We start from the raw sequence: 24,037 nt of genomic DNA on the forward strand, positions 1-24,037 counted from the left end.
CGGCGAGTAAAAAGAAGTGCAGGTAATTTCTTGGGATGTTTTTGGAGCCGTTTTTCATTGACTCCATTGAAAAACAGCTCCAAAAACGGCCGTAAAATACGCCATGAAAAACGCGAGTTGCTACAAAAACGTCTGAAAATCAGGAGCTGTTTTTGCTTGAAAAGTGCTCCGTATTTACATAGAACATGCTGCGTTTTGATAAAAATGCTGCTGACCCCCAAAACATCTAACCGCCGTGCTTTTGCGCAACAAAAAAAAATCTAACTAAAAACTTATTAAAACTCTGTGTGTGAATTTGGCCTAAAAGTGACAGCTCTTGCTATAACTGTCTTCCTTGGAAAGCCTGAACAAGTTCCACTGAACAACAGGGAACATCCTTAAACTTGCACAATGTTCAGTGTGCCCTAGTGGCCGAAGTATTATGAACCACTGGCAATGGGGGAGAGGCACCTCTAAAAGGGGTTATGTGGGGACCAAAATTATTAGCAGTGTACTCCCTGCAGTATGTGAGTACACTCACTAATATATATTCCGGTCCCCCGTCACTCTGATTATGAGACTTTAATTGATTCTTACAGCGCTTCATGAAGACACGAATCGTCGCCACATGACCGGTCCGGCTGTACTCTATGTAATCGCTGTACTACTGCTACAGTAAATTACATAGAGTACAGCGGGGCCTATGCTGATAATTTTTGGTCCCCACATAACCCCTTTAAACATAAAAAAAACTTTATTCACAGAGTTATTCATGGAAACATATCTACAAAATATGAATAACTTTTAAAGTTTTGTTTTTTAGCACAATGTCCTTTTACATTCAGTAATAATTAAAACACATTAAGCATAAAATGCTGCTTTAGTAACAAACTAACAAAAAATAACATCTAATAAAAGAATAAATCCTTCCTTCTTTCTTGTCCATGGAAATACTCTTTTCTTCTATCCTGTGGATGAAGACCTAAAAATAAAAAAAATGAAATCATAAATCATAAGCAATCATTCATTAATAAAACTATAGGCCTTAGGTCCCACAATAAGATCAGATATTTTAGAAAATCACGACAGCATAAATAATGAGCTAACAATAATCCTTTATAGACGACAAAATAGTTTTAATGCACTGAAAAAGTGAAGAACTCTGGGCAAAAGCGCGATGGAGACCTCCAACCACCAAGACATGGTCACAAGTTATATCGAGCAAGGTTATGGTGTGGTGGGATGAAAGGAACCAGAAAGACCTTTACTAATAATGATGAAGTCTCTAACCTTACAAATACCTGGACACTATTTCTTGAATCTTTGTTCATAGAGTAAGAAAATACAACTGCAATCTGCCGATTTATAAAATATCCATGCTATCTTAATGTACTGTCCAGTACTGACTGTGAGTTATTTGATGTTGTTTTCTCCATTCATGTACACGAGATTCTGCTGGTTGCCAATGGAAACAGACAGCAGTTTAGCGACACCTTGCTGTCATACATGTGACCTAAGAGTTTAACCCCAACTGTGTAATGATCATCTTAGCTCCCACAATCCACTGCTCTCTGGTAACAACAAACCAGCAGAATCCTGAATTTAGCTTTAGACCATGGTGAGAGTAACCCAATGACTGGAGTGTGGAACCAAAAATCAGTATATGATAAGTGCTGCAACGAATTTATAACTTTATCTGTAACTATGGAATCTAGTAAATGGTTGTTCAAAAAGTGGAAGTTTCCTTTAACACTTTCTATGAATCTGGATTGTTACCTGTTTGTGAGTTCGTTCTCTGGTTGAGATTTTCGGGTATGGACGACCCGGCAGCTGCTGATGGGAGGAGATCTGGTTTTGAAATTGACTCCTGCAAAGGGCCTGGATATCTCTCAGGTTGTAGGAGATTGAGAAATGAACTACATTTTGCATCAGAACCTGGCACCATTTGAAACTCTGAGACAGAGGGGTGATGGTACACAGTATTAACATGGCTTGGAGGTCCAAAATGGTGGAAATGCCACAAATCCGAAGGCTGAGTGTGATGCTGCGGGTGCTGCTGGTAAACAGCTGAAGAGTAGTGCTCGGATGGAGAGGAATGTGATGATAATGCAGGAGACGTCATCCTAACAGATGGGGCGGCTTGGAAAGGTTTTGTCCAGTTGAATTCGTCCACCATCATGTTATTTGCTAGGAGAAGAAGAAGAAGAATTTACACATATGAAACTCTCCTTTGGCGCACAATTCCCTCTCAACTGGAAAAACTATTTGTATTACTTTAAAAGGTACTTTTTACTGTGTACATTGTCCCTCATGCAAAGTAATGCACTGTGCACAGCTAATGTTTGTAATTTGACATAGTGATATCACTATATGTTATCTGTGATTTTACATAGGACAACAGGTGAATTTACAAGATTATCTCAATCCAGAAAGGTAACCTAATGCGCAAAAAAAACAGCCCGCCTACAAAGGATCAGGGCTGTTTCTAGGGTAGGTGAGGGGTGCAACCTCTAACTGGATGGGCACCTGAGCAAACTCCCTAACTCCCTGGGCTCCAATAGTGACTGCACAGAGCGCTTATAAAGAGCTCTGCCTGATCTACAATGCCAGAAAAATTTGCAACTGATCAGTCACAGACACGCAAACCTCTTTGACCCGTCGGGTACTGATCTGTAGGATCGCTGCTTGGCATGAAGCACATGATATTCAGCTACTGTAATGTAGGTGACAGTAATGCTTTTTATTTAAAAAAACGATCTATTTTCACAACGTTAGGAGCGATTTTGGTTTATGCTAATGAGCTTTCTTAATGCCCAAGTGGGCGTACTTTTACTTTCGACCAAGTGGGCGTTGTACAGAGGAGTGCATGACGCTGACCAATCGGCATCATGCACTCCTCTCCATTCATTTACACTGCACTAGCGATATAGATATATCACTATGTGCAGCTACATACACAAGCCCTAACATTACTACAGTGTCCTGATAATTATAGATAAATAGACTCCAAGCACATATTGGTTACAGGCTAGGTAAAGTTTAAGAGGCCAACTTCCCCCCATAATGTATCGGATAGACTGCTCCGTAATATAGAACCATACCGAAGAAAGAATAGAGCATATAGTCGGAGTATATAAGAATATATCAATTTTATTATTACAAAATAACATACATTTAAAAACACATCATTCGAAGACTCTAGTACTAGTACTGTGGTACGTCATTCAGCACAGGAAAATATTATGTAACACAGACGAAATGGTGTATGCCGCAAAATTGTATATACTACCCACAGAAGTGTTTATAGTATATTACATCCATGTGGATTGTATACTGATCATCCGCAGTGTCCTCTCAGTTATATAAGCATGAAGGGTACTATTAAGTCAGGAGAGAGTCACACCGGGAGGATCAGTAATGAGAATAGTGAGCAGTTATAACAGTGCAGTCTTACCCATTTCAAAGGGAAGTAAGGAGTATCAATACACGTCCGTGCTGAGTCGCCCACAGAAAAACCCCAACATTACTACAGTGTCCTGATAATGAATACACATGAAATCCAGCCTGGACGTCATGTGTACTCAGAATCCTGACACTTCTGACTCTTTTTTTGTGAGATTCCGGCAAGTGAAACCAAATCTCGCGAGATCACGGAGCTAAACGAGATTTGGTTTCACTTGCCGGAATCTCACAAAAAAAGAGTCAGAAGTGTCAGGATTCTGAGTACACATGACATCCAGGCTGGATGGTCATGTGTATTCATTATCAGGACACTAGTAATGTTAGGGCTTGTGTATGTAGCTGCACATAGTGATATAACTATATCGCTAGTGCAGTGTAAATGAATGGAGAGGAGTGCATGATGCCGATTGGTCAGCGTCATGCACTCCTCTGTACAACGCCCACTTGGTCGAAAGTAAAAGTACGCCCACTTGGGCATTAAGAAAGCTCATTAGCATAAACCAAAATCGCTCCTAACGTTGTGAAAATAGATCGTTTTTTTAAATAAAAAGCATTACTGTCACCTACATTACAGCGCCCATCTCCTTATATAGGAGACAGGCCACTTATAATGTGGTGACAGAGTCTCTTTAAGAAAATATATAGGTACGGGGGTATAATAAGATTTTTTTTATTTTATAATTTAGGTTTTATTGGTGTTTATCAAATGCATGTAAAACTTGTCCTGGCAGCGAAAGGGGTTTTATGGGTGAATAAATTAATAGCAGGCAGCCTAAAATGAAAAAATAATAAACGACTCAATATTCTTATCTTTACAGTGATGCTCCCCCCCCTGTGTTTGGTTCCCCATGCCACAGCAGCAAGCTGTGATTGGCTGCCACGGTTCCTATTAACAACGCATCATTACACCAGCGAGTAAACAGAGTGGCAGGAGGGGAACCGGACAACAGCAGTGGGGCCTGTAGCATATTGAAAAGTTTATTGCTTTTTTATTTTATGCTGTCAGAAATTATTATTACAAGTCCTGGAGAAGAGAATAAGCATTTGGTTTCACCAAGGACATCTTTCAGAGTCAATGTTTCGTTCCTAGCCCACACTTTGGACTGACAGGTCCTTTCCTCTTGGCAAAAATTATATTTATAACATTTGTACCCAATGATACTTACGGTTCTTCTGGAGAAAGTCGTCATTTCTGCTTTTTGTGCTTAAGTCCTGTGGGTCTTTGGTATTCCTTAATGCTCTAGAAAAGTGCTCATCTACAACACTGTTAATGTCCCCCTGATAATAAGTGAAGACCACACAACGTGAGCCCATCTCCGTCTTCACAGGTAGCTCTTTAGCCCTATATTCAGCTGGGCTCTTCCTCAGATCCTCCATGTCTTGCAGCCGGTCAATGCCTAGGTACCAAAATATAAAGTTATTATTCTGTAAAACATGATCAATTCATTGTTCAACACACAATGGGAAATTCTCAAGGCTAGTCCTGTCTTGTTCAATCTGCTGTGTTTACCAGACAATGGTATTAAGCTCATCATCCAAAATGACAGCTCGTCAATTAAACTATCCAAACTATAATTGGAGTTATGAGCGATGAATAAAACAAGAATACAATTCCATGTTTGGTGAAAATAAATGTATAGGGAATTATATAAATATAACTCCACGCATTTATAATTATTAGAACTGCTTATTTTATAGCAATAGTCAGCTTCAGTGTCAACACATTTAATACCACCCTACAGTAACCATAAAGACTAGGATTGTGGCGCATGGGTTAGCATTATGACTTGGCAGTTTTAGGGCCACTGGTTCAAATTTAGTAAAGGTAACATCTGCCGTTTGTATGTTCTCCCAATGTTAGTGTGCGTTTCTATAGGGCACTCCAGTTTTACCTTAAATTCTAGAAAACATATTTTGATTGGCTTTCTATTAAATTGGCCTTAGGCCATGTTCACCTGACATATTTTGGAGGATAAATCTCTCATAGTGCGCTCCGAAATACACTTGAAATGCACCTGCAAACAGCTTCCCATTAATTTCAATAAGAAATACGCTGTGTAGTTCATACGAGGCAAATTTTTAAAAGCGACATTGACAATTTTCCATTGACACTTTAAAAAACGCTTCAAAAGTACGCCTCAAACTTCAAATATGCTTGCAAAAGAAAAGTTTTTTTTAGCCTGAATATATGCCACATGAACATACCCTAAGGCCTGATTCACACGAACGTTGTATACATCTGTGTGCTGTCCGTTAAACAAACAGACAGCACATGGATCCATGCAATTCAATGGGGCTTTCAGACGTGTATCCGATGCGTGAAAGTCACTGCATGTCCTATTCTGGTTCGTTTTGCAGACCACATCGCCCATTGAAGTCTATGGGTGCGTGAAAATCACGGGAAGCACACGGAAATGTTACCTGTGTGCTGTCCGTGATTCATGCACCGGTTGCTAAAGAAATGCTGAGGAAAAAAAAATGTGCACCAACACTGACATGAAAAACTGATGGCACACGGAACTGCAATGCATGAAAAACTGTGCGTTTTTTGCGGACGCAAAATGGACACGTTCGTGTGAATCTAGCCCAAGTGTAACCGTCCCTGAGCTATTTAGAAGTTAGATTGTGATCCTGTCTCAGTACAAAGACCCGCATGAGTGAACAAAAAGTGTAAAAATAAAATATAAATATATATATAGCGGCAATCACTTGATATTCAGCCGGGGCACTCTCAGTCTAGTCATGACTGACACTATATAAATAATGGATGATCATAATAATACAGTAATCCCTAGTGGCCCTGGACATTTATAGCCGCTCTTTGCCCTTTATTAATGACAACATTGCCAATTCTTTATAAAATATAGCAAACTAAGTTCAACATTCTAATAAAATCCCCGCGCTGCCCCCCTAGATCACCCTCGGCTAGCCAGATAGTTATGTCGGCAAAGCTTTTGCAGGGACATAGAAGTGCTTCATACAGACACAATGTAATAATTTCCCCCTGTGCACTGCAGGGAATTCCGAACGAAAAACTGCACCAAATTGTGGTGCAGTTTTTCTACCGGAATGTCCGCTCCGGAGAACTGCACCTGAAAAAAAAAAAGCCTCATACTTAGGCCGGATTCACACGAGCGTGTGCGTTTTGCGTGCGCAAAATACGTGGCGTTTAACAGCTCCGTGTGTCAGCAGCGTATGATGCGTGGCTGCGTGATTTTCGCGCAGCCGCCTTCAGTATGACACTGTATGTTTGTAAACAGAAAAGCACGTGGTGCTTTTCTGTTTTCACTCATACCTCTTACTGATGTTGCGCGAATCACGCGCGTCACACGGAAGTGCTTCCGTGTGCTGCGCGTGATTTTCACGCACCCATTGACTTCAATAGGTGCGTGATGCGCGAACAGCGCACAAATATAGGACGTGAAAATCACGGAATGTCTGCACGGCCCCATAGACTAATATAGGTCCGTGCGAGGCGCGTGAAAATCACGCGCGTTGCACGGACGTATATCAGGTTGGTGTAAATCCGCCCTTATGTAGCCATGGTGACATATCCCTCCGCCGTCCTGCAGCCCGGCCACCTGGGATGATGTTTCATCACATGTGACCGCTGCAACCTGTGATTGACTGCAGCGGTCACATGGGTGGCCGGCCTGGATGAAGAAACACAGGCTTCTGGGTAAGTATAAGATGTATTTTTGTTTGTCGCGATTCTTCTGCAAAAAACGCAACATCTGAGATTTGATCCGGGATTTACCTCCCCATTGAATTCAATAAATAAGCAGCGTTTACACAAATACAAATCGACATGCTGTGGAATAAAAACCCGCAACGCATGCCAATTTCTGAGCGTTTTTTCCGCTCAGCATTTACGCAGCTTGTGGATGAGATTTGTTCAAATCTTATCCACTTTGCCGCTACTGTGTTAGGGCTTATTTAGACGAACGTATAATACTTCCGTGCAACACGCGTGATTTTCAGCCGCCTCGCACGGACCTATGTTAGTCAATGGGGCCCTTCAGATTGTCAGTGATTTTCATGCAGCGTATGTCCGCTGCGTAAAACTCATGATATGTCTTATACTTGCCCGATTTTCGCGCATCACGCACCCATTGAAGTCAATGGGTGTGTGAAAACCGCGCACGGCAAACGGACGCACTTCCGTGTGCCGCGCGTGATGCGCGCTACAGTAGTCAAAACTATGAGTGAGAGCAGAAAAGCACCACATGCTTTTTTGTTTACAAACATAAAAACAGAGTGTCATAATGATGGCGGCTGCGCGAAAATCACGCATCCGCGCAGCATATGCTGATGACACAGAGCTTTTATGGACCTTTTGCGCGCGCAAAATGTTGCATTTTTTGCGCGCGCTCGTGTGAATCTGGCCATATGCTGCGGATTTTCCAGAACTAAATCCATTGTGGAAAATCCGCAGTATTTACGCTACGTGTGAACTGACCCTAAGGCCAAGACCACACACAGAGTTTTGAAGCGGTTTTTGGCTCCGTTTTTTGTGCCAAACACAGGGGAGTGGACACCAAGGAATGGAGATGCATTCTATACACCTTTTCTTTCCTTTAGATCCACTTCTGGCTTTGGTTAAAAAAAACTACACCAAAAAACTGCATCAAAACTCTGTGTGATTTTACCCCAAGGCCTTCCTTTATATATTTCTTCTGTTCAGGTTCCGTTCCTGGTTTTGGCTCAAAAAATACATGCAACAAATCTGCAGCATGTGAACAAGGCCTTAGGGAGAGATGTGTGTTGTAAAATCTGAAGTACCATTGTTCTGTAGCCAGGCAGCGATGTTTCTCACTTTTCTCACTTTTCGCAATTACCAGTTGCAGAACATTATCATAGAACTTACTAGAGCTGACTAAAAAGATCAGCACCAAACCAACCCAAGTTGGATCCGGCCACAGCTTGTTAAATACTGCAAGATTACTAAAACAATGAGGGTATGTTCACACGCAAAATCAAAAACGGCTGAAAATGACAGAGCTCTTTTCAAGGGAAAACAGCCTCTGATTTTCAGCCGTTTTTGTAGTCGAAAAAGTTTTTTAATGCATTTTTTGGAGCTGTTTTTCCATTGACACAATGAAAAACAGCTCCAAAAACAGCTCAAGAAGTGACATGCTCCTTCTTTTTACGGGGCATTTTTTTTACGCTACGTTTTCATCTGAACTAAACACTGTTTTTCCAATTGAATTCAATGGGCAGATGTTTGTAGGCATTTAGCTAGCATCTTTCCAGGCATATTTCGAAGCGTTCACGCCCCAAAATAGGCCTGAAAACACAGCGTGTGAACATACCCTGAGAATGGTTTTCAAAGTTCTGTCGCACATTTATTTTCTCAGCCGGTAGTGGATTATTTTCTGAGATCATAGTTTTTGATCAACAAGAGCCAAGACAATTTTGAAACAAGTTTTATACTTACACTGACCAGTGGAACTAATAGAATTGTTTTAGTACCATAGACTTAATCATTTAGGACTTCTGGCCCCCCGCCAGCGCTATAAAAATCTATTAAAAACTCATAATCAGTGCGACAGGGGACCGGAATGTATATTAGCGAGTGTACCACATACTGCAGTGATTACACTGCTAATAGTTTTTAGCCCCCACATAACCCCTTTAATTTTAATAACTCATTACTATTCCTTATACTATGTAAGAAAAGAAAAAGATAAAAGTGGCAGCTACAGGGAAATGTACATAGCCGATTATGTACACAGGGCAGAATTTATTTACTTATAAGTTTCAAGCAGAGGCGTTGCTACAGGGGTGCAGAATTAGCTCTTTGAGGGGGCTCAAAAGGGGTAGGGGCACTGTTACAAATTTTGCATTGGTGCCCAGAAGCTTCAAGTTACGCTTCTGGTTCCAAGTGTTATGTATACATTTTATTAAGATATGCATGAAGATTTTTTTGTCTGAAAATGATAATTTATCAGATACTGTAACGTGTTAGTCAGCCAATTACGTCCTGTGGAGGAAATCAGACTGCTCTATCATAGAGATTTTATGGGTACAAGCACAACAAGTCAGTCATATTGGGAACATTATCTGCGTCGATGGCCAGATTTAGACGACTGACTCTGATAATGTTTCATAGTAACCTGCAAAACTCCCAATGTTGCCAGCAAAGTAGAGTTTTTTCCTTAGTAAACAGTAATAGAAAGGTAACAAAAATCACATGACAAGACGAAAAGTACGTTTGAAGTCTAAACACTTGAGGAACACAGAGGTTAAACTAACAAGCTGACAATAGGAGTTACAAAACCCGTTGTGGGCGAGTTCTGCAAACACACGCCGTCTATACTGATTCAGTCACTGCTTGTCTGACACTTTTCAGAGAAGAATGGGGGAGATGTATCAAATCTGGCGCAACGGAAAAGTAGAGTAGTTGTCCAAGGAAACCAATCAGGTTGCTGCTTCTCTTTTCCAATGGGTCTTTGAAAAACTAGAGGTGGAATCTGATTGGTTGCCATGAATAACTACTCCACTTTTCCTTTGCTCCAGTTTTGATATATCTCCCCCTATGTGTCTGCTTCCACTAGAGTAAAAATCTATAACGACTGAATAAAGTAAAATATGACCGGTTTCTTTCGACAAATCTACAGCTATACGGACATTAAGCTCTGGCTGTAGTTTTTAGTGATCCACCATCTTGTATTTCTTACAAATTGGGGTGCCGATGTTGTGTAGATTAGGGAGGGCTTCATCACTTTAATGCTCCAACCGACTCCCTAATGCTGCTCTTTGATCCAGACAACTCCTGTCAAAAAACAAGCAACCAACCGTGCCTTGTGGAGTCGATGCATACACTATAGATTTTGAATGGCCTATTTAAACCATTTCTGTTGTGACACGAACAAGTGTGACACACACAGACCGAACGCAGATACATGTGGAAAAGTTGATCTGCCATGTTGGATTTTTTTGATCATTGTTAAGTGCAGTCATTGGCACTTGGAAAGTCATTTATGTCAAACTAATGTACACCTCATCAATATTTAGCCAGGCTAAGGTCCCATATTAAGGTCTTATTCAGACGAGCGTGTCCGTTTTGCCTCTCCCAAAAAAAAAGGAGCGTATTTCATGCTTTTAAGTTCTGTGTGGCATCAGTGTGCTTTCCGTGTGGCATCAGTGTTCCTCTTTTTTTTTTATCATCATTTCTTGCATGAAAAACACGTACAGCACACCGATGTCATGCATGTGCTGTCCGTGTTTTTCACACACCCATTGACTTTTATGGGCGACGTGGTCCGCAAATAATGGACCAAAATAGGACATGCATTGAGTTTCACGCAACGGACAAATGCTGCGTGAAAAAAACAGACGTGTGAATAGCCCCATTGAATTGCATAGGTCATTGTGCTGTGAAGTAAAATACAGTCATTTAAAATAAATAAAATGTTAAAATACGGCGATTTGTCATTTTTACTTTTTCAATTTTAATCCAGAATGACAATCCTCACAGAGCAACTGTGAACATCAAGTTATTCAGAAAACATCAATCTGGATTTAGGCTGGGTTCACACGACCTATTTTCAGACGTAAACGAGGCGTATTATGCCTCGTTTTACGTCTGAAAATAGGGCTACAATACGTCGGCAAACATCTGCCCATTCATTTGAATGGGTTTGCCGACGTACTGTGCAGACGACCTGTTATTTACGCGTCGTCGTTTGACAGCTGTCAAACGACGACGCGTAAAAATACAGCCTCGTCAAAAGAAGTGCAGGACACTTCTTTGGACGTTTTTGGAGCTGTTTTCTCATAGACTCCAATGAAAACAGCTCCAAAAACGGACGTAAAAAACGCAGCAAAAACGGCGCGAAAAACGCCGCGAAAAATGCGAGTTGGTCAAAAAACGTCTGAAAAGCAGGGGCTGTTTTCCCTTGAAAACAGCTCTGGATTTTCAGACGTTTTTGGTCACTACGTGTGCACATACCCTTAGGGTTATGAATTCTTGCTATGTGTCACCCAAATACACCTGGCAATATTACTACATATAAGAAAGGGGCGAATATCTCCGAATTCAACGCCACACGGAGGCACCATAAGGGCACATGGAGTACCTAGGGTTCAGTAGTACGGAGCCAGAGCAGAGCCTTTTGTACACACGGGTCTGCCGCATGCTTGAGGCCTTGCTTAATGTATTGAATGTCTAATGTTCACTGATATGGGTGTTTCCTTACTGAGAACTCTGGTCACATTACAGTAACATTTAGTTTAGGTGGGTGGGCAATGTTCAAGCACAAAGAAGTAAAAAAAATAGTGTGTGGGTAATCACAATCAAAACCATCCAAACATACACGACCAAAAGAAATAGTCCATGTAAATCGAGCCGTTTATTGTAGTAAATCCTCCTCCCAAGTAAAACTAAAAGTGAAATAGACCACAGGGGGTTTTAAAGCAAGTTTGCTGCTTTTCTTACCCCTCCCCTGTTCAGTCTCCGCAGATCTGTCATAGATCACACAGACACTGCATTATCCCGGACACGCCATTTTAATATTAACCCCTTCCCTGCACTAGCCCACCAGAGATGTTATCATAAACCTCTTCACAGTTTTAGACCCCCAGGGATATAACCATAAACCCCTTCACTTACCTAGATCACAAGTGATGTTACCATTAACCCCTTACACTGCTCTAGCCTACAAGGGATGTTATGACTTTCCATCTGTTTTGTGGAGAAAATTATTATTTTTAAATATGAGAAGATTTGCAGGCACGCAGGCCGAGGGGGGCCACACACTGTCTGTATCCGTCCATGAGCCTATCATGTGTGATACTGTCTGCTGAGGCCCTGTATCTCAGCCTATCATGTGTGCTACTGTTTGCTGAGATGCTGTATCTAAGAATATAATGTGTGATACTGTCTGCTGAGGACCTGTATCTAAGCCTATCATATGTGATCTGGTCTGCTGAGCTGCTGTGCTGCTGTAAGGGACGTAAGGGAAATTTGGATTAAGAATGTAAATCTGTTTTCCATTAAAATGGCCAAACACATTAGATGTATGTCAGCCGAACCCAACAATTTCTGCAAAAATGGCCAACCATCTGAATTGTATGGCGGTGCCCCAACTCTCCCCTGACATTTCAACAAGTCCGATCCTTTTGTTGTAAGGAGATAAGCCGCAGCCAAGCCGAGCGTGCATGTGTATGGGGGAGTCATTAGCAATAGCTGTTGGCCAAATGATCGTTTGGCCGACAGCTATCTAATGTGTATGGTCAAGCTTAGTCCTGTCAGCAGCACAAGGCTCCCTCCCTAGTAGTACAAACAGTCTGCTAAATAAAGTAATAATTAAACAAAGGGGGTAGAGTTTTGGGGTCCTTTTGTGGTGTTAGGTGTCAGAAAAATTCCACCTGTTCTATCAACTCGCAGGGCGGACAATTTCCCACTTGTGCTGTTGTTGTGAAATCCAAACTTTTTATTTTTCTATTCATGCTCTTTAAAATTGAATTTGCTGTTGCAGCTGCTGCTTGACATTGATTGCTGCTTACTAGTTTCCTGTATACCCAGTTTCTTTTCTAGAGTACCTTTCAATTTAATGTATAGGCTGTCGGAATATTACAAAAATTTCAAAATAATACAAAATGTTAATTTCCATTCTTCATGTTAGACACATCTAACATAAAATAAATCTTTGGAAATAATTGCAGTATGGGAACATTACTAATGGTGGAGCTTGCAATGCAGTTAACCTAAAAAATATAAAACACCAATGGCTGAAAAAGGACCAAAATCTGCATCTAGTCTTTCCTCTATCTCAATGTCTGTTCCCAACATCTTTGTATATTACAAATGAGAATATCTGTGTTTAGGATGTTTTGTCCCACTTCAGATTCATGGCATATCCACAGAGAAAAGTTGGTATAACAGTTACACTTTTTTGGGGAACCAATAGGTGCAGAGAATTTGAAACTCCCCAGAAAGTTGCTGGTTATTATCAGATTGCTCATACTAAGGGGAGATTCACACGAACGTTGCGTTTTTGCGCGCGCAAACAACGCAGCGTTTTGCGAGCGCAAAAACCATTTGACAGCTGCGTGTGTCATGCGTGTCTGATGCGCGGCTGCGTGATTTTCGCGCAGCCGGCATCATAGAGATGAGGCTTGTCAACGCCCGTCACTGTCCAAGGTGCTGAAAGAGCTAAATCTTTCAGCACCCTCGACAGTGAATGCCGAACACAACAGCGAAAAACCTGTAAAAAAAAAAGATAAAGTTCCTACTTACCGAGAACTTCCCGGCCGTTGCCTTGGTGACGCGTCCTTGGTGACGCGTCCTTGGTGACGCGCCTCTCTTGACATCGGGCCCCACCTCCCTGGATGACGCAGCAGTCCAAGTGACCGCTGCAGCCTGTGATTGGCTGCAGCCTGTGCTTGGCCTGTGATTGGCTGGAGCTGTCACTTGAACTGAAGTGTCATCCCGGGAGGTCGGACTGCAGGAAGGAGACAGGAGTAATCGGTAAGTTAGAACCTCGTTGTTTTTTTACAGGTTAATGTATTTTGGGATCGCAAGTCACTGTCCATGGTGCTGAAACAGTTTAACTCTTTCAGCACCATGGACAGTGACTATCTCCTGACGTCGCGTACCGATAATTTTTTTGCCGGGATCGGCCAAAACGAGTTTGGCCGAACCCGGTGAAGTTCGGTACGCTTGTCCCGCTTCGCTCATCGCAAAGACACTCCGTTTGGATGTTCGGAAACAGAAAAGCACGTGGTGCTTTTCGGTTTTCATTCATCCTTTTCACTGCTGTTGCGCGAATCACGCTCGTCCCACGGAAGTGCTTCCGTGTGGTGCGCGTGATTTTCACGCACCCATTGACTTCAATGGGTGCGTGATGCGCGAAATACGCAGAGTTTTTGAACCTGTCGCGCTTTTTGCGCAGCAGACAAACGCTGCGCAAAAAGCACGGACTGTCTGTACTGCCCCATAGACTTGTATTGTCCATGCGTGCCGCGTGAAAACCACGCGGCCCGCACGGACCGAATACACGCTCGTGTGAATCCCCCCTAATAGTGAGAGGTTTTCCAATAATAACATTATATTAGTGAATAATACGGTTCCATAATGTATTTGTTATAATATATGGAGCTTCTTTTTAACTTCTTATTGAATTTTTTTTATTTATCTTTGAGGGCACTAAGCAAACTGCTGACAAAATCAATACTTGGAAGAAATTATGCCAGATTTATCACTTGTGTGCACCAATTTTGTGGTGCAAAATAGTGGTCTAAAATGTACCACTCAATAGGTGGTATAAAAGAAGGGAATGGAGTCTAACATGCGCCAAGATGTGCCAAACCTACCAAACAGAGTGCGAATCATTTAAAAATTTGGCGCACTTCTAGCTTTAGGCTATCTATTTTTAAGTTATTATTAATAACTGTTCCATGGTCTTGAGTGATTTGCAGCTGCTTCAGTATATTGTTCGGCCAATAGGTGGCACATTTATCCCAATATCCCAGTTTTTGGCATTGTAAACACTTGCAATGAGTTTGGAGCAGCTATTTTTGGGCAGTATTTATATAAATCACAAATATAATATCACTGTATACTTAATAATAATAGTGTATTGGTTTTCTATGTTGTCCATAAGGTAAAATGAATATACGAGGCTTATGTTTAACAAAAATAACAAATAATGACGCGCTGCGATATTAATAATGGCGTATTTTGCACCAATAAAATTAGAGAGGGTAGTTGAACTTCAAGGCTATGTACAACCTTGAAAACGATTTATATATATATGTATATACACATATATATATATATATATATATATATATATATATATATATATATATATATATATATATATATATATATATATATATATATATATATATATAAAAGAGTGTATAAGTGTGTTTGAAACAAGTTTGTAATTACTTTTTATGAAAAATAACTTTTACTTTTTGAGATACAGCTGCTTTATATCCTGTATACAGAGCAGCTGTATCGTGCGCTGAAACCTGTATCCGTCAGGTCAGCGGGACTGACGGGTACAGTGACAGCGCTACGCAGGATGGAGCTGTTATGGATCACATCTAAGTTCATAACACGCAGCACCCGCTTTCACTGAAACCGTCAGTGCCACTGACCTGACGGATTCAGATCTCGGCACATGATACAGCTGCTTTGTATACAAGATACAAAGCAGGAGTATATGAAAAAGTAGAAGTTATTTTTAATAAAAAGTAATTACAAAGTTGCACCAAACACACTGATACACTACTTTATTTTAAAAATATATATGTTCCTAGGTGTACATAGCCTTTAAAGGACGCACACCTCTGATCAAATCTGATCAAATAAGCAATGAAAATCAGCTCCAAAAACGCTCGGATTCAGAGGCTGCTTTCTCTTGAAATCAGCCTCGTATTTTTCTGCATCAAACAAATGCAGTGTGAACATACCCTAAGGGTATGTTCACACGGTTAACAAAAAACGTCTGAAATTACGGAGCTGTTTTGAAGGGAAAACAGCTCCTGATTTTCAGCCGTTTTTTTAGTAACTCGCGTTTTTTGTATCGTTTTTTACGACTGTTTTTGGAGCTGTTTTTCTATGGAGTCAATGAAAAACGGCTCCCAAAATGGCTCAAGAAGTGACATGCACTTATTTTTTGCAGCAATTTTTTTACACGGCCGTTTTTCAAAACGGCCGCGTAAAAAATCGGCACGTCGGAACAGAACGCCGTTTTTCCCATTGAAATCAATGGGCAGATGTTTGGAGGCGTTCTGCTTCCGATTTTTCAACCGTTTTTCGGCCGTTTACGGCCCAAAAAATGTCCGAAAATAAGCTGTGTGAACATACCCTAAAGGTTCAAAGCAATAAGTGGTCAGGTTTGGACTGGGTGAATAGCGTGATGAACAAATGTGACGAAAAGCCCCCTAAAATCTCTGGTGCTTTCCATCTACTGCTCTTTGAAGACAAGCAATAAGCACATGAAGCCTCAAGTATTGATAGACGGTTGTAAGGTGAAGATAAATACATGGAATATGGATTGTTTTGTCCATATTAACTTCAATATTCATGTCCACCTTGCGTCCGTATTTTGTTTAAGCTTCAGTGTTTTTCAGACGTAATTTCTCCCTTTGCTCAGCCACAAATATGGATCAAATATGGATTTCTATATGAATCAAAATTTGTCCATGCTCCATTGACTCCATGGAGATAAATATAATACCAATACAGACAACTAGGGAACATAATGGAAATAAAATAAAAGGTAGCGTGAATGGCTGTATTGTATAACATAGGCTTCATATTCAAGTCCTACGAAAAGGGGCATGAAATCCCACTGGGTAAATAGGTGGGTGAATTCGGTGAATCCAGAAAAAGACGACTATATGGCCCCGTACAACCTCCAAGTTGTACTGAGCTGTAATACAGCACCCATAAAAGTGTATGGATTGCACCTCCATATACCTCAGATTCCATATGAAGGCAAATGGAGTTTTTGCTGTTGGAATCATTCAGAAAACGACCATCGCGCCGTGTTCCATTGAATGACATTTTACTGAAGTATTCTTTCCTAGAAGCGTATCTCCATGATACTCTGCTACACAGAGGCACCATACAATAGCATACGGAGTGCCTATGGCTCCAATATTACGTATGGACTCGGTGTGTCACTGTATAGTAAAGCTCACAAGCCACTGCTTAGTCTAGGAGCATGTAAAATAAAATGAACTAAACGCAATGAAACATGGTAAAACATCCAGATACCATGTGGCACTTGTCCTTCTATAGCTCCATGGCTTTAGAAACGCACGGTCACCACACACTTTAAAAAACTTACATTTAAATCTCTAGTTTCTGGGAGGTTTGTATACATAACTGGCCCCCAAATTGGGTAGTATGCATTAAATAAGTACTGCAAAAATTGCAAAAAAATGCAATTCACTGCAAAACAAATATATTAATAATGTGTAACATCTCTTAATAGAATTCTACTAGGTGTAAAATATTTCCTCTTCATAGGATCTTCAGAAATACTTGCTCCATAAATGATCAGCTTAGGATGTCAGGTCACATAACACACATACAGATCGTAGACATCCTACATGTGTCATCATGTATGTTTGCAAGTTAGGACAACTTTGTCCTGAGGTTGAGTTTACCTTTTCAGATATGTAGAGATGAACTTTGCTTCCATGTAAAACTCCTGTGCATGATCCTATGTGTGATGCTCCAGCTCCAGTATTAGAGACGACACTGGCTCAGTGTCCTCAGAGAAGACAGGTGAGCTGTGATCCTCCGAGCAGCAATGCCTGACCTGACAGCTCTACTCTGATCTTCCTCTCTGGTGTTAAAGGCGTTTCCAACCCAGTGACAAGGAATGTATAAAATGCACCCAAACTTGAAAACCAGGAACAAGGAACATGGGTTCTGCTGGGTTCCTGCTATGGTGAACAATGAGCTACAAGCTTTTACTGCGAGGAGCTTTTGTTCAAAACAAATCAAAGACTGTAAAGTAGGAAGAGTGTCCAGTGTAACCGAAGGTCACCACCTGGCCAGGACATGTCCGTGACTTGAGGATATCTGTACAGTGGTGAATGACAGCACCTAAAACGCTTTACAAATCCGTCAAATGAACCACATTAACAAGACTTCACGATGTTATCTGGAAAAGAACGTGAACTATGATACAAGGGCGTGTAAACTGAGGTTACTTCTTTGAATTTACACAAAAGAATAAAAAAAAGTGATTTATTACTGGATTATAAGACTAGGATCATACTAATACACTCTAATACACTAAAAAGATCAACTGTTTTATGCATTTAAAAAAATAATAATAATCTAATATACATTACATCAATTGCCATATAACTCTTTTCAGGAAGGGCTTTGGGTAAGGCCTTGTGAGCTACGTGCAGAAGGTTGTATGGTGGCAAGTGAGTCCCCGTGCCTCCGTAGTATGTAGTTCCAGGGATTACATGTGCCGTTGTTGCCATAGTACGGGGGTCATCTTCTCCTAGAAGCACAGTTATGTAACACTGCATCCCATGGAAGACGCCATGATTTTTTTTTATATATATATAGAGGTACAGTTGGGCTCCGTAGAAGTCTGTGAAGATGATTTTCTTTAAATAACGTACAATGTAAATCTTCTTCATGTCAGCTGTGTTTCCTAGTCAAAATAGTTTCTCATCAATATTCATATAATATTCATATAATACAGTAATTAAATTACAATAATATATTACAGTTAATAATTAAGTTACATATAATACAAATAGATGTATATTCACGTGATGAGAACTTTCTATTACAATATTTGCTATAAGTTTTGAAGTAGGGCTTGACATCTTTGTTCTAGTTGTTTTACCCTTATATGCGTCAGTTAAATGAGTCGTTTTTTATGCCTTTGGCCACATGCACACGGCTGAATTACGGCTGTTTTCTATGGAGCCATAGAGGTACAATGGCCGATACTGTACCTCCGTATGCCTTCATTTCATACAGAGAACGTAATAAAGATGGAGTAAACGCAATTCGACATCTGTATCGGGATCTGTTGTTTTTCGGACAGCTTGGAAAACTGCAATCTCCAAGTAACTCCAAAATGAAAATCCCAAACTGTTTTAACTTAGCAACAATATTTCTATGAGTAAGAGCCTGTGGGACTCGAAACGTGTAAGTGTAGTTTACATGCTGACGTTATACAAACTTTTTTAAAAAGAAGGCATAAATTTGATGTTTTAGTCAGAAGCAGTGCTGGACTTTCTACATTTTGATTTTAGAGTTTTTGTCTGTCGGAGTCCGTACCGACCCCATGCCGTATGTGCAGAGGTTTTCCCCCAAGAAGCATTGCTTCTAGTAGAAAATATTTCCGTACATATGGCACCCGATGGAGCATGCAACAAATATTTTTGGTCGCATTTGGTCTGACAGAAAAAACTCTATATGAAAAATTTAGCAGAGTGGGTTCAGAGGTAACAAGGCAAGACTGCAGTACCCTGAAAGACAAAGTCAAACCTGTTTCGTTTGGAAAAAATACTTTTTAGGGGTGACTTTAAGTGGATGTTAAGATGAAAAAAACATGGCTGCTCTTTTTCAGAAACAGCGCCACTGCATGAGCTGTGTCTGGTATTGCAGCTCAGCCCCATTTACTTGATAGGCCATCAATTGAAAATCCTTGAAAACTTCTGCAAATGAAGATTTATTAAATACATTAAAAGCAGTAAAAACAAACAGAAGGACAGGGAGATGGGCAAAGAAATTAATTGTCTGGAAAACACCATAGGGAGGTGGAAACGGCAAATATTATGCCACATATTTTCACTGCCAGAAAAGGAACTAATTGCATGTTATTAAAATGACAGACAGATGCCACACGTCAGAAACCTTCCAAAGTATCACCCATTATTGTCTTACACATTCATTGGGCATTTCGGTGGTTATTTGTAATGCGGTCATTGACTTTTATTGCATTCTAGAATTCCTGCTCGCTTACTGTTAGTTTCTCCAAATTACATAACTAATGAGCACAAACATCGGCACAGTCAAACTGAGTGTTCGGAGTGACTGAGAGAGTAAAAATAGACTTCAATCATATTCTGAGATTAGTCATTAGCAAAATAAATATCATCTGAATGCTACTACGATGCTGGACAGTATCCAGGTAACTTGTAAGTAACAATTGCCGGGATGTACCCGCCAGACACTGAATAGGGATAGATTCCAAGTTAAGTTACACAGCATAGCAGTCACTAACAACTGTAATTTAGGGATTTGCATTTGGTAATGACATTTTAATGAAGAGCTACACCCAAGAGCATACGCTGTAATACCTTTAAAATATTCAGCTTGGCATCTTAAGTATCCTCATAATATTTCCAATCTTCCTATATGAAGGGGAAAAAGGTTAAAGGGTAAATGGACCTACAATATAAAATTCATCATTAGCTTGTCCATTTATTGTAGGTTTACCTTTACAGAATGTTATTAAAAAATATTTGTCCCAGGGCATAAATTAGGCCCAGTTCACACAGAGTTTTTTTCAAGTTGATTTTGATGCAGAAACCGCGTCGGAATCAGCGCCAAAAAATGTCTGAAACCACCTCCCATTGAAAAAAGCGGCATGCTCCGTGGTTACGCCTCTGACCTCCCATTGAAATCAATGGGAGGCAGAGAAAGCGTTTTTCGTTGCGCTTTTTGACGGTGTCGCTCAAAGGCCGAGGGCAAAAAACGCAGCGGAAATCGTGGCAAGAAATTGCAGGCAGGTCAAAATCTGCCCAAGATTCCTGAAGGAATTTTGAGGCAGAGTTTTCTGCCAGCAAAAAACTCAGTGTGGACAGGGCCTAAGTGTAGCTTTCGTTTGCAGCCATTAAAAAAAAAATTATGGGGGGATCACTAATTAAGTGTTATTGGAATCATTCTCTTTACAAAGGGAAGTAATTCTGATTATAAGCCTGGGTGGCCATAAATGGCATCTCTTTTCCGCTGACAATATTGCTGGGAAGGCTGGAAATTAGATTGCCCTATAGGGGCTTGTCCACACGTAACCAAATTGCTGCAGAAAATTTTGCTGCGGAAAAAACGCACCATTTCCTGCGTTTTTTAAGCAATTTAGTCCACTTTCTGCAGCAGGAATTGACATGCTGCAGAACAAAAGGTGAATTTCGGGACGGAAATTTTATGCAGCGTGTGGATGAGATTTGTTAAATCTCACCCACTTTTCTGCTACTGTATTCCGCTGCATATTTTCCATCCGCAACTCCGGATGGTAAAAATGCAGGTTAAATGTGGACAAGCCCTATCCCGGCAGGAGTTATCCCCACTCATGGGTGTAACTACCAGGGTAGAAGGCAAAGCATTTGCTATGTGCACGCACGCACGCACGCCTATACTCAGAGGTGAAGTGTATTTGGTGAGCAACTTGGGAAAATTTATTGCAGGTCACTGGGGGACCAAGGAAAGAACATTATTTCTGTTCTGTGATATCACTATGTGCATTATTTTTGTGCCATAGCAAAAGACAAATGGCATAGATTCCAGACGAAAATAATCATAAGCTTTTCATGTCTTGATCCCACTTGCTGCTGAAGGTGACCACGACATAGGGTTTGTACCTAATCCAAAAGACAAAAACTCTGAAATCCCTTGATATATTATTTCAATATGATAACAATTCAGAATATAGAATTGTATAGAGAATTGCATATAATGTGGATGCTAATAAAATATTAAAAGTGGTTCCACTCTGGAGCTTTGATTTTAGTAAAAAGAATCGCACAGGACTGGTCAGATATCTACTTGAAAATTCAACACAGTTTATGTATAAAAGCTGCAATAGTGAGAATCCTACAGAGTCCTTTCTCATGAATGTGTTAGAAAAAGAGCTGGGGGCATCAGAATAGCCCCGAGCGCGACTCATTTATTGCTAGAAAAGTATCGGAAAACAATGACTAGGTCCAACCTGGTATTGTCTAATACATATTTGAAGTTTTATAAATCCACGTGTTACCATATTTTTATGGCAGTTTTTGTCCTGAATCATTGCACTGTTTGCTCCCAGATCTCACAACTTGGGAGCCGGTTTCAGACGTTTTTTTAGCACTGATTCCGACGCGTTTCCATGTCAAAATTAGCGCCAAAAAACTCTTTGTATATAATAGTTTTTTAAGTATGGATGCAAATTTACTTTTTAGAATTAGCCAAGGTCAATTCGCCAACCTTAACCTCACTAACATGATGTCAACCTGCAAAACCAACACTTGTGTTTTAAACTATTTTACAATCCAAAATGCATGACTGAATTTAGTCTGTGTTTAACCCCTATATATAAACAAAAAGAACAAGGATCACTGGACTAAAGAGCTCAGTATATGTAAATATATATATACGGTGCCAACCAGATATGGAAATGTAAGGAAAAGAAAGAAACCCCTTCCTGATATCCGCTGTATATATATATATATATGGTGGATGTCGGGAGGGGGTGGATGGAGTGGGCTCATGGGCTGAGCCCGCTCCATAAGACAAGCATGCCGGCCGTATGATACAGCTGACATTTGAGTGTAACGAGAGAGATCCCACTCGTTTAATCCCTTAGTTGCCACGGCCAAAAGTGAGCGCAGTATCTGAGCCATTAGAGACAGGTGAACTGTAAGGTCTCATGCATATGGATATGTACAACTTCTGCTTTGTCAAAGGGCATCCATCATAGGGCCTTACTGTAACTCGGTATGCCTTCAATTTCAGACAACGTCAAATGGAGGGCGTTTATCGGGTACAATATTACTGAGCTATTCTCCCCTGAGTTGGTCAGACTACTGAAAGGTCTCTGTAGATTCTATTAATTCCAATGAAGAGTTAACCGTGCATGTGTGGCCACTTCTCAGGACCAGTGGGAGTACGAGCTACCAGATGCAAGAGTCTTTATTCTATATTCTATCCAGCCTGTTCTGAGTTACCTTGTATTCCCATATGGGGATGCAGGGTGACAACCAATAATGTCAGCCATTACAGTGACCGTTGGGGTTGTCATTGCACCCCTGTCCCATTCAAGTAAATGCGACAGTGGTGCAATACATTAAACAGCCGCTACAAATGTAACGCACGGCCCGTGCAAACTACGAAGGAGAAGGAAACCGTGTAAGCAATGAGGAGGCTGATTGCCGAAGGTGCCAAGAGTTGGATCCCCAGCGATTCAATACTGAAGGTCTGTACTACGGATAGGCCATCAATTTTAAAAACCTGAATAACCCCTTTAAAAGTAATCGATGTAGTTGACTTGCAGAATTGATTTTGTACCCTTTGAATAATCCCACCGTGTGAATACAATGCAATTATCAGTCTAGGTTTTTTAAGCTGGACATTGCTCAGTTCTGATGTTTGCACTATACTTGCACTCTTGCTTTTTGGTAGAACCAGTTTACTGAAGAATGCAAGTATATTATTTGAGGGTTTGCCCTTAGCGAATTTTACCTAGAAGGGGTATACATTTGCACGCCAACATGCAAATCTGTGATATTGAGAAACAGAGGCTGTCGATCACATGTATGTATGAACTATCCACCTACTGGGATATATATTCAAGAAGAGATATTATATATATAGAACAGCTTATATCATTACCTTTAATAAATAAAACACAGCTAGATATTCATTAAAGAGATTGAAATATGGCTTTAAGGCCTTATTTACACGAGCGTAGTTCACGTACGTGATACGCGCGTGAAAATCAAGCGCATCGCACGGACTTATGTAACTCAATGGGGCCGTTCAGACAGTCCATGATTTTCACGCAGCGTATGTCCGCTGCGTAAAACTCACGACATGTCCTATACTTGAGCGGCTTTCGCGCATCACTCACCCATTGAAGTCAACAGTTGTTCAAGAAATGAAGGGGAAAATAAAAGCACTTCCTTCATTTTTGTTTCTAAACATAAAAACAGAGTGTCATAACGATGCCATATGCGCGAAAATCACGCAGCCACGCACCAAACACTTATGACGCATGGAACTGCAATGTGCAAAAACCGCTGCGTTTGTGTGAATTTTGCTTAAGGGTGTATTCAGGTGGTCGGAAAAAAAAAGTTAAATTTGCTTAAACACGCGACAAAAACGTTG

At 40.6% G+C, this 24,037-nt stretch overlaps 1 protein-coding gene across 1 annotated transcript; it reads right to left on the minus strand.

Annotated features, from left to right (window-relative positions):
- Positions 1–887: 887 nt before the first annotated feature.
- VGLL1 (vestigial like family member 1) lies at positions 888–4,818 on the minus strand. The gene is made up of 3 exons (XM_075834373.1): positions 4,608–4,818; positions 1,756–2,166; positions 888–961 (listed from the first exon to the last, which is right to left on the minus strand). The coding sequence occupies exons 1-3, from the start codon at positions 4,816–4,818 to the stop codon at positions 888–890; spliced, it is 696 nt and encodes a 231-aa protein (XP_075690488.1).
- Positions 4,819–24,037: the final 19,219 nt, after the last annotated feature.

Source organism: Rhinoderma darwinii, chromosome 8 (genome assembly GCF_050947455.1).
Source record: "Rhinoderma darwinii isolate aRhiDar2 chromosome 8, aRhiDar2.hap1, whole genome shotgun sequence".
In the NCBI taxonomy this organism is placed as follows: domain Eukaryota; kingdom Metazoa; phylum Chordata; class Amphibia; order Anura; family Rhinodermatidae; genus Rhinoderma; species Rhinoderma darwinii.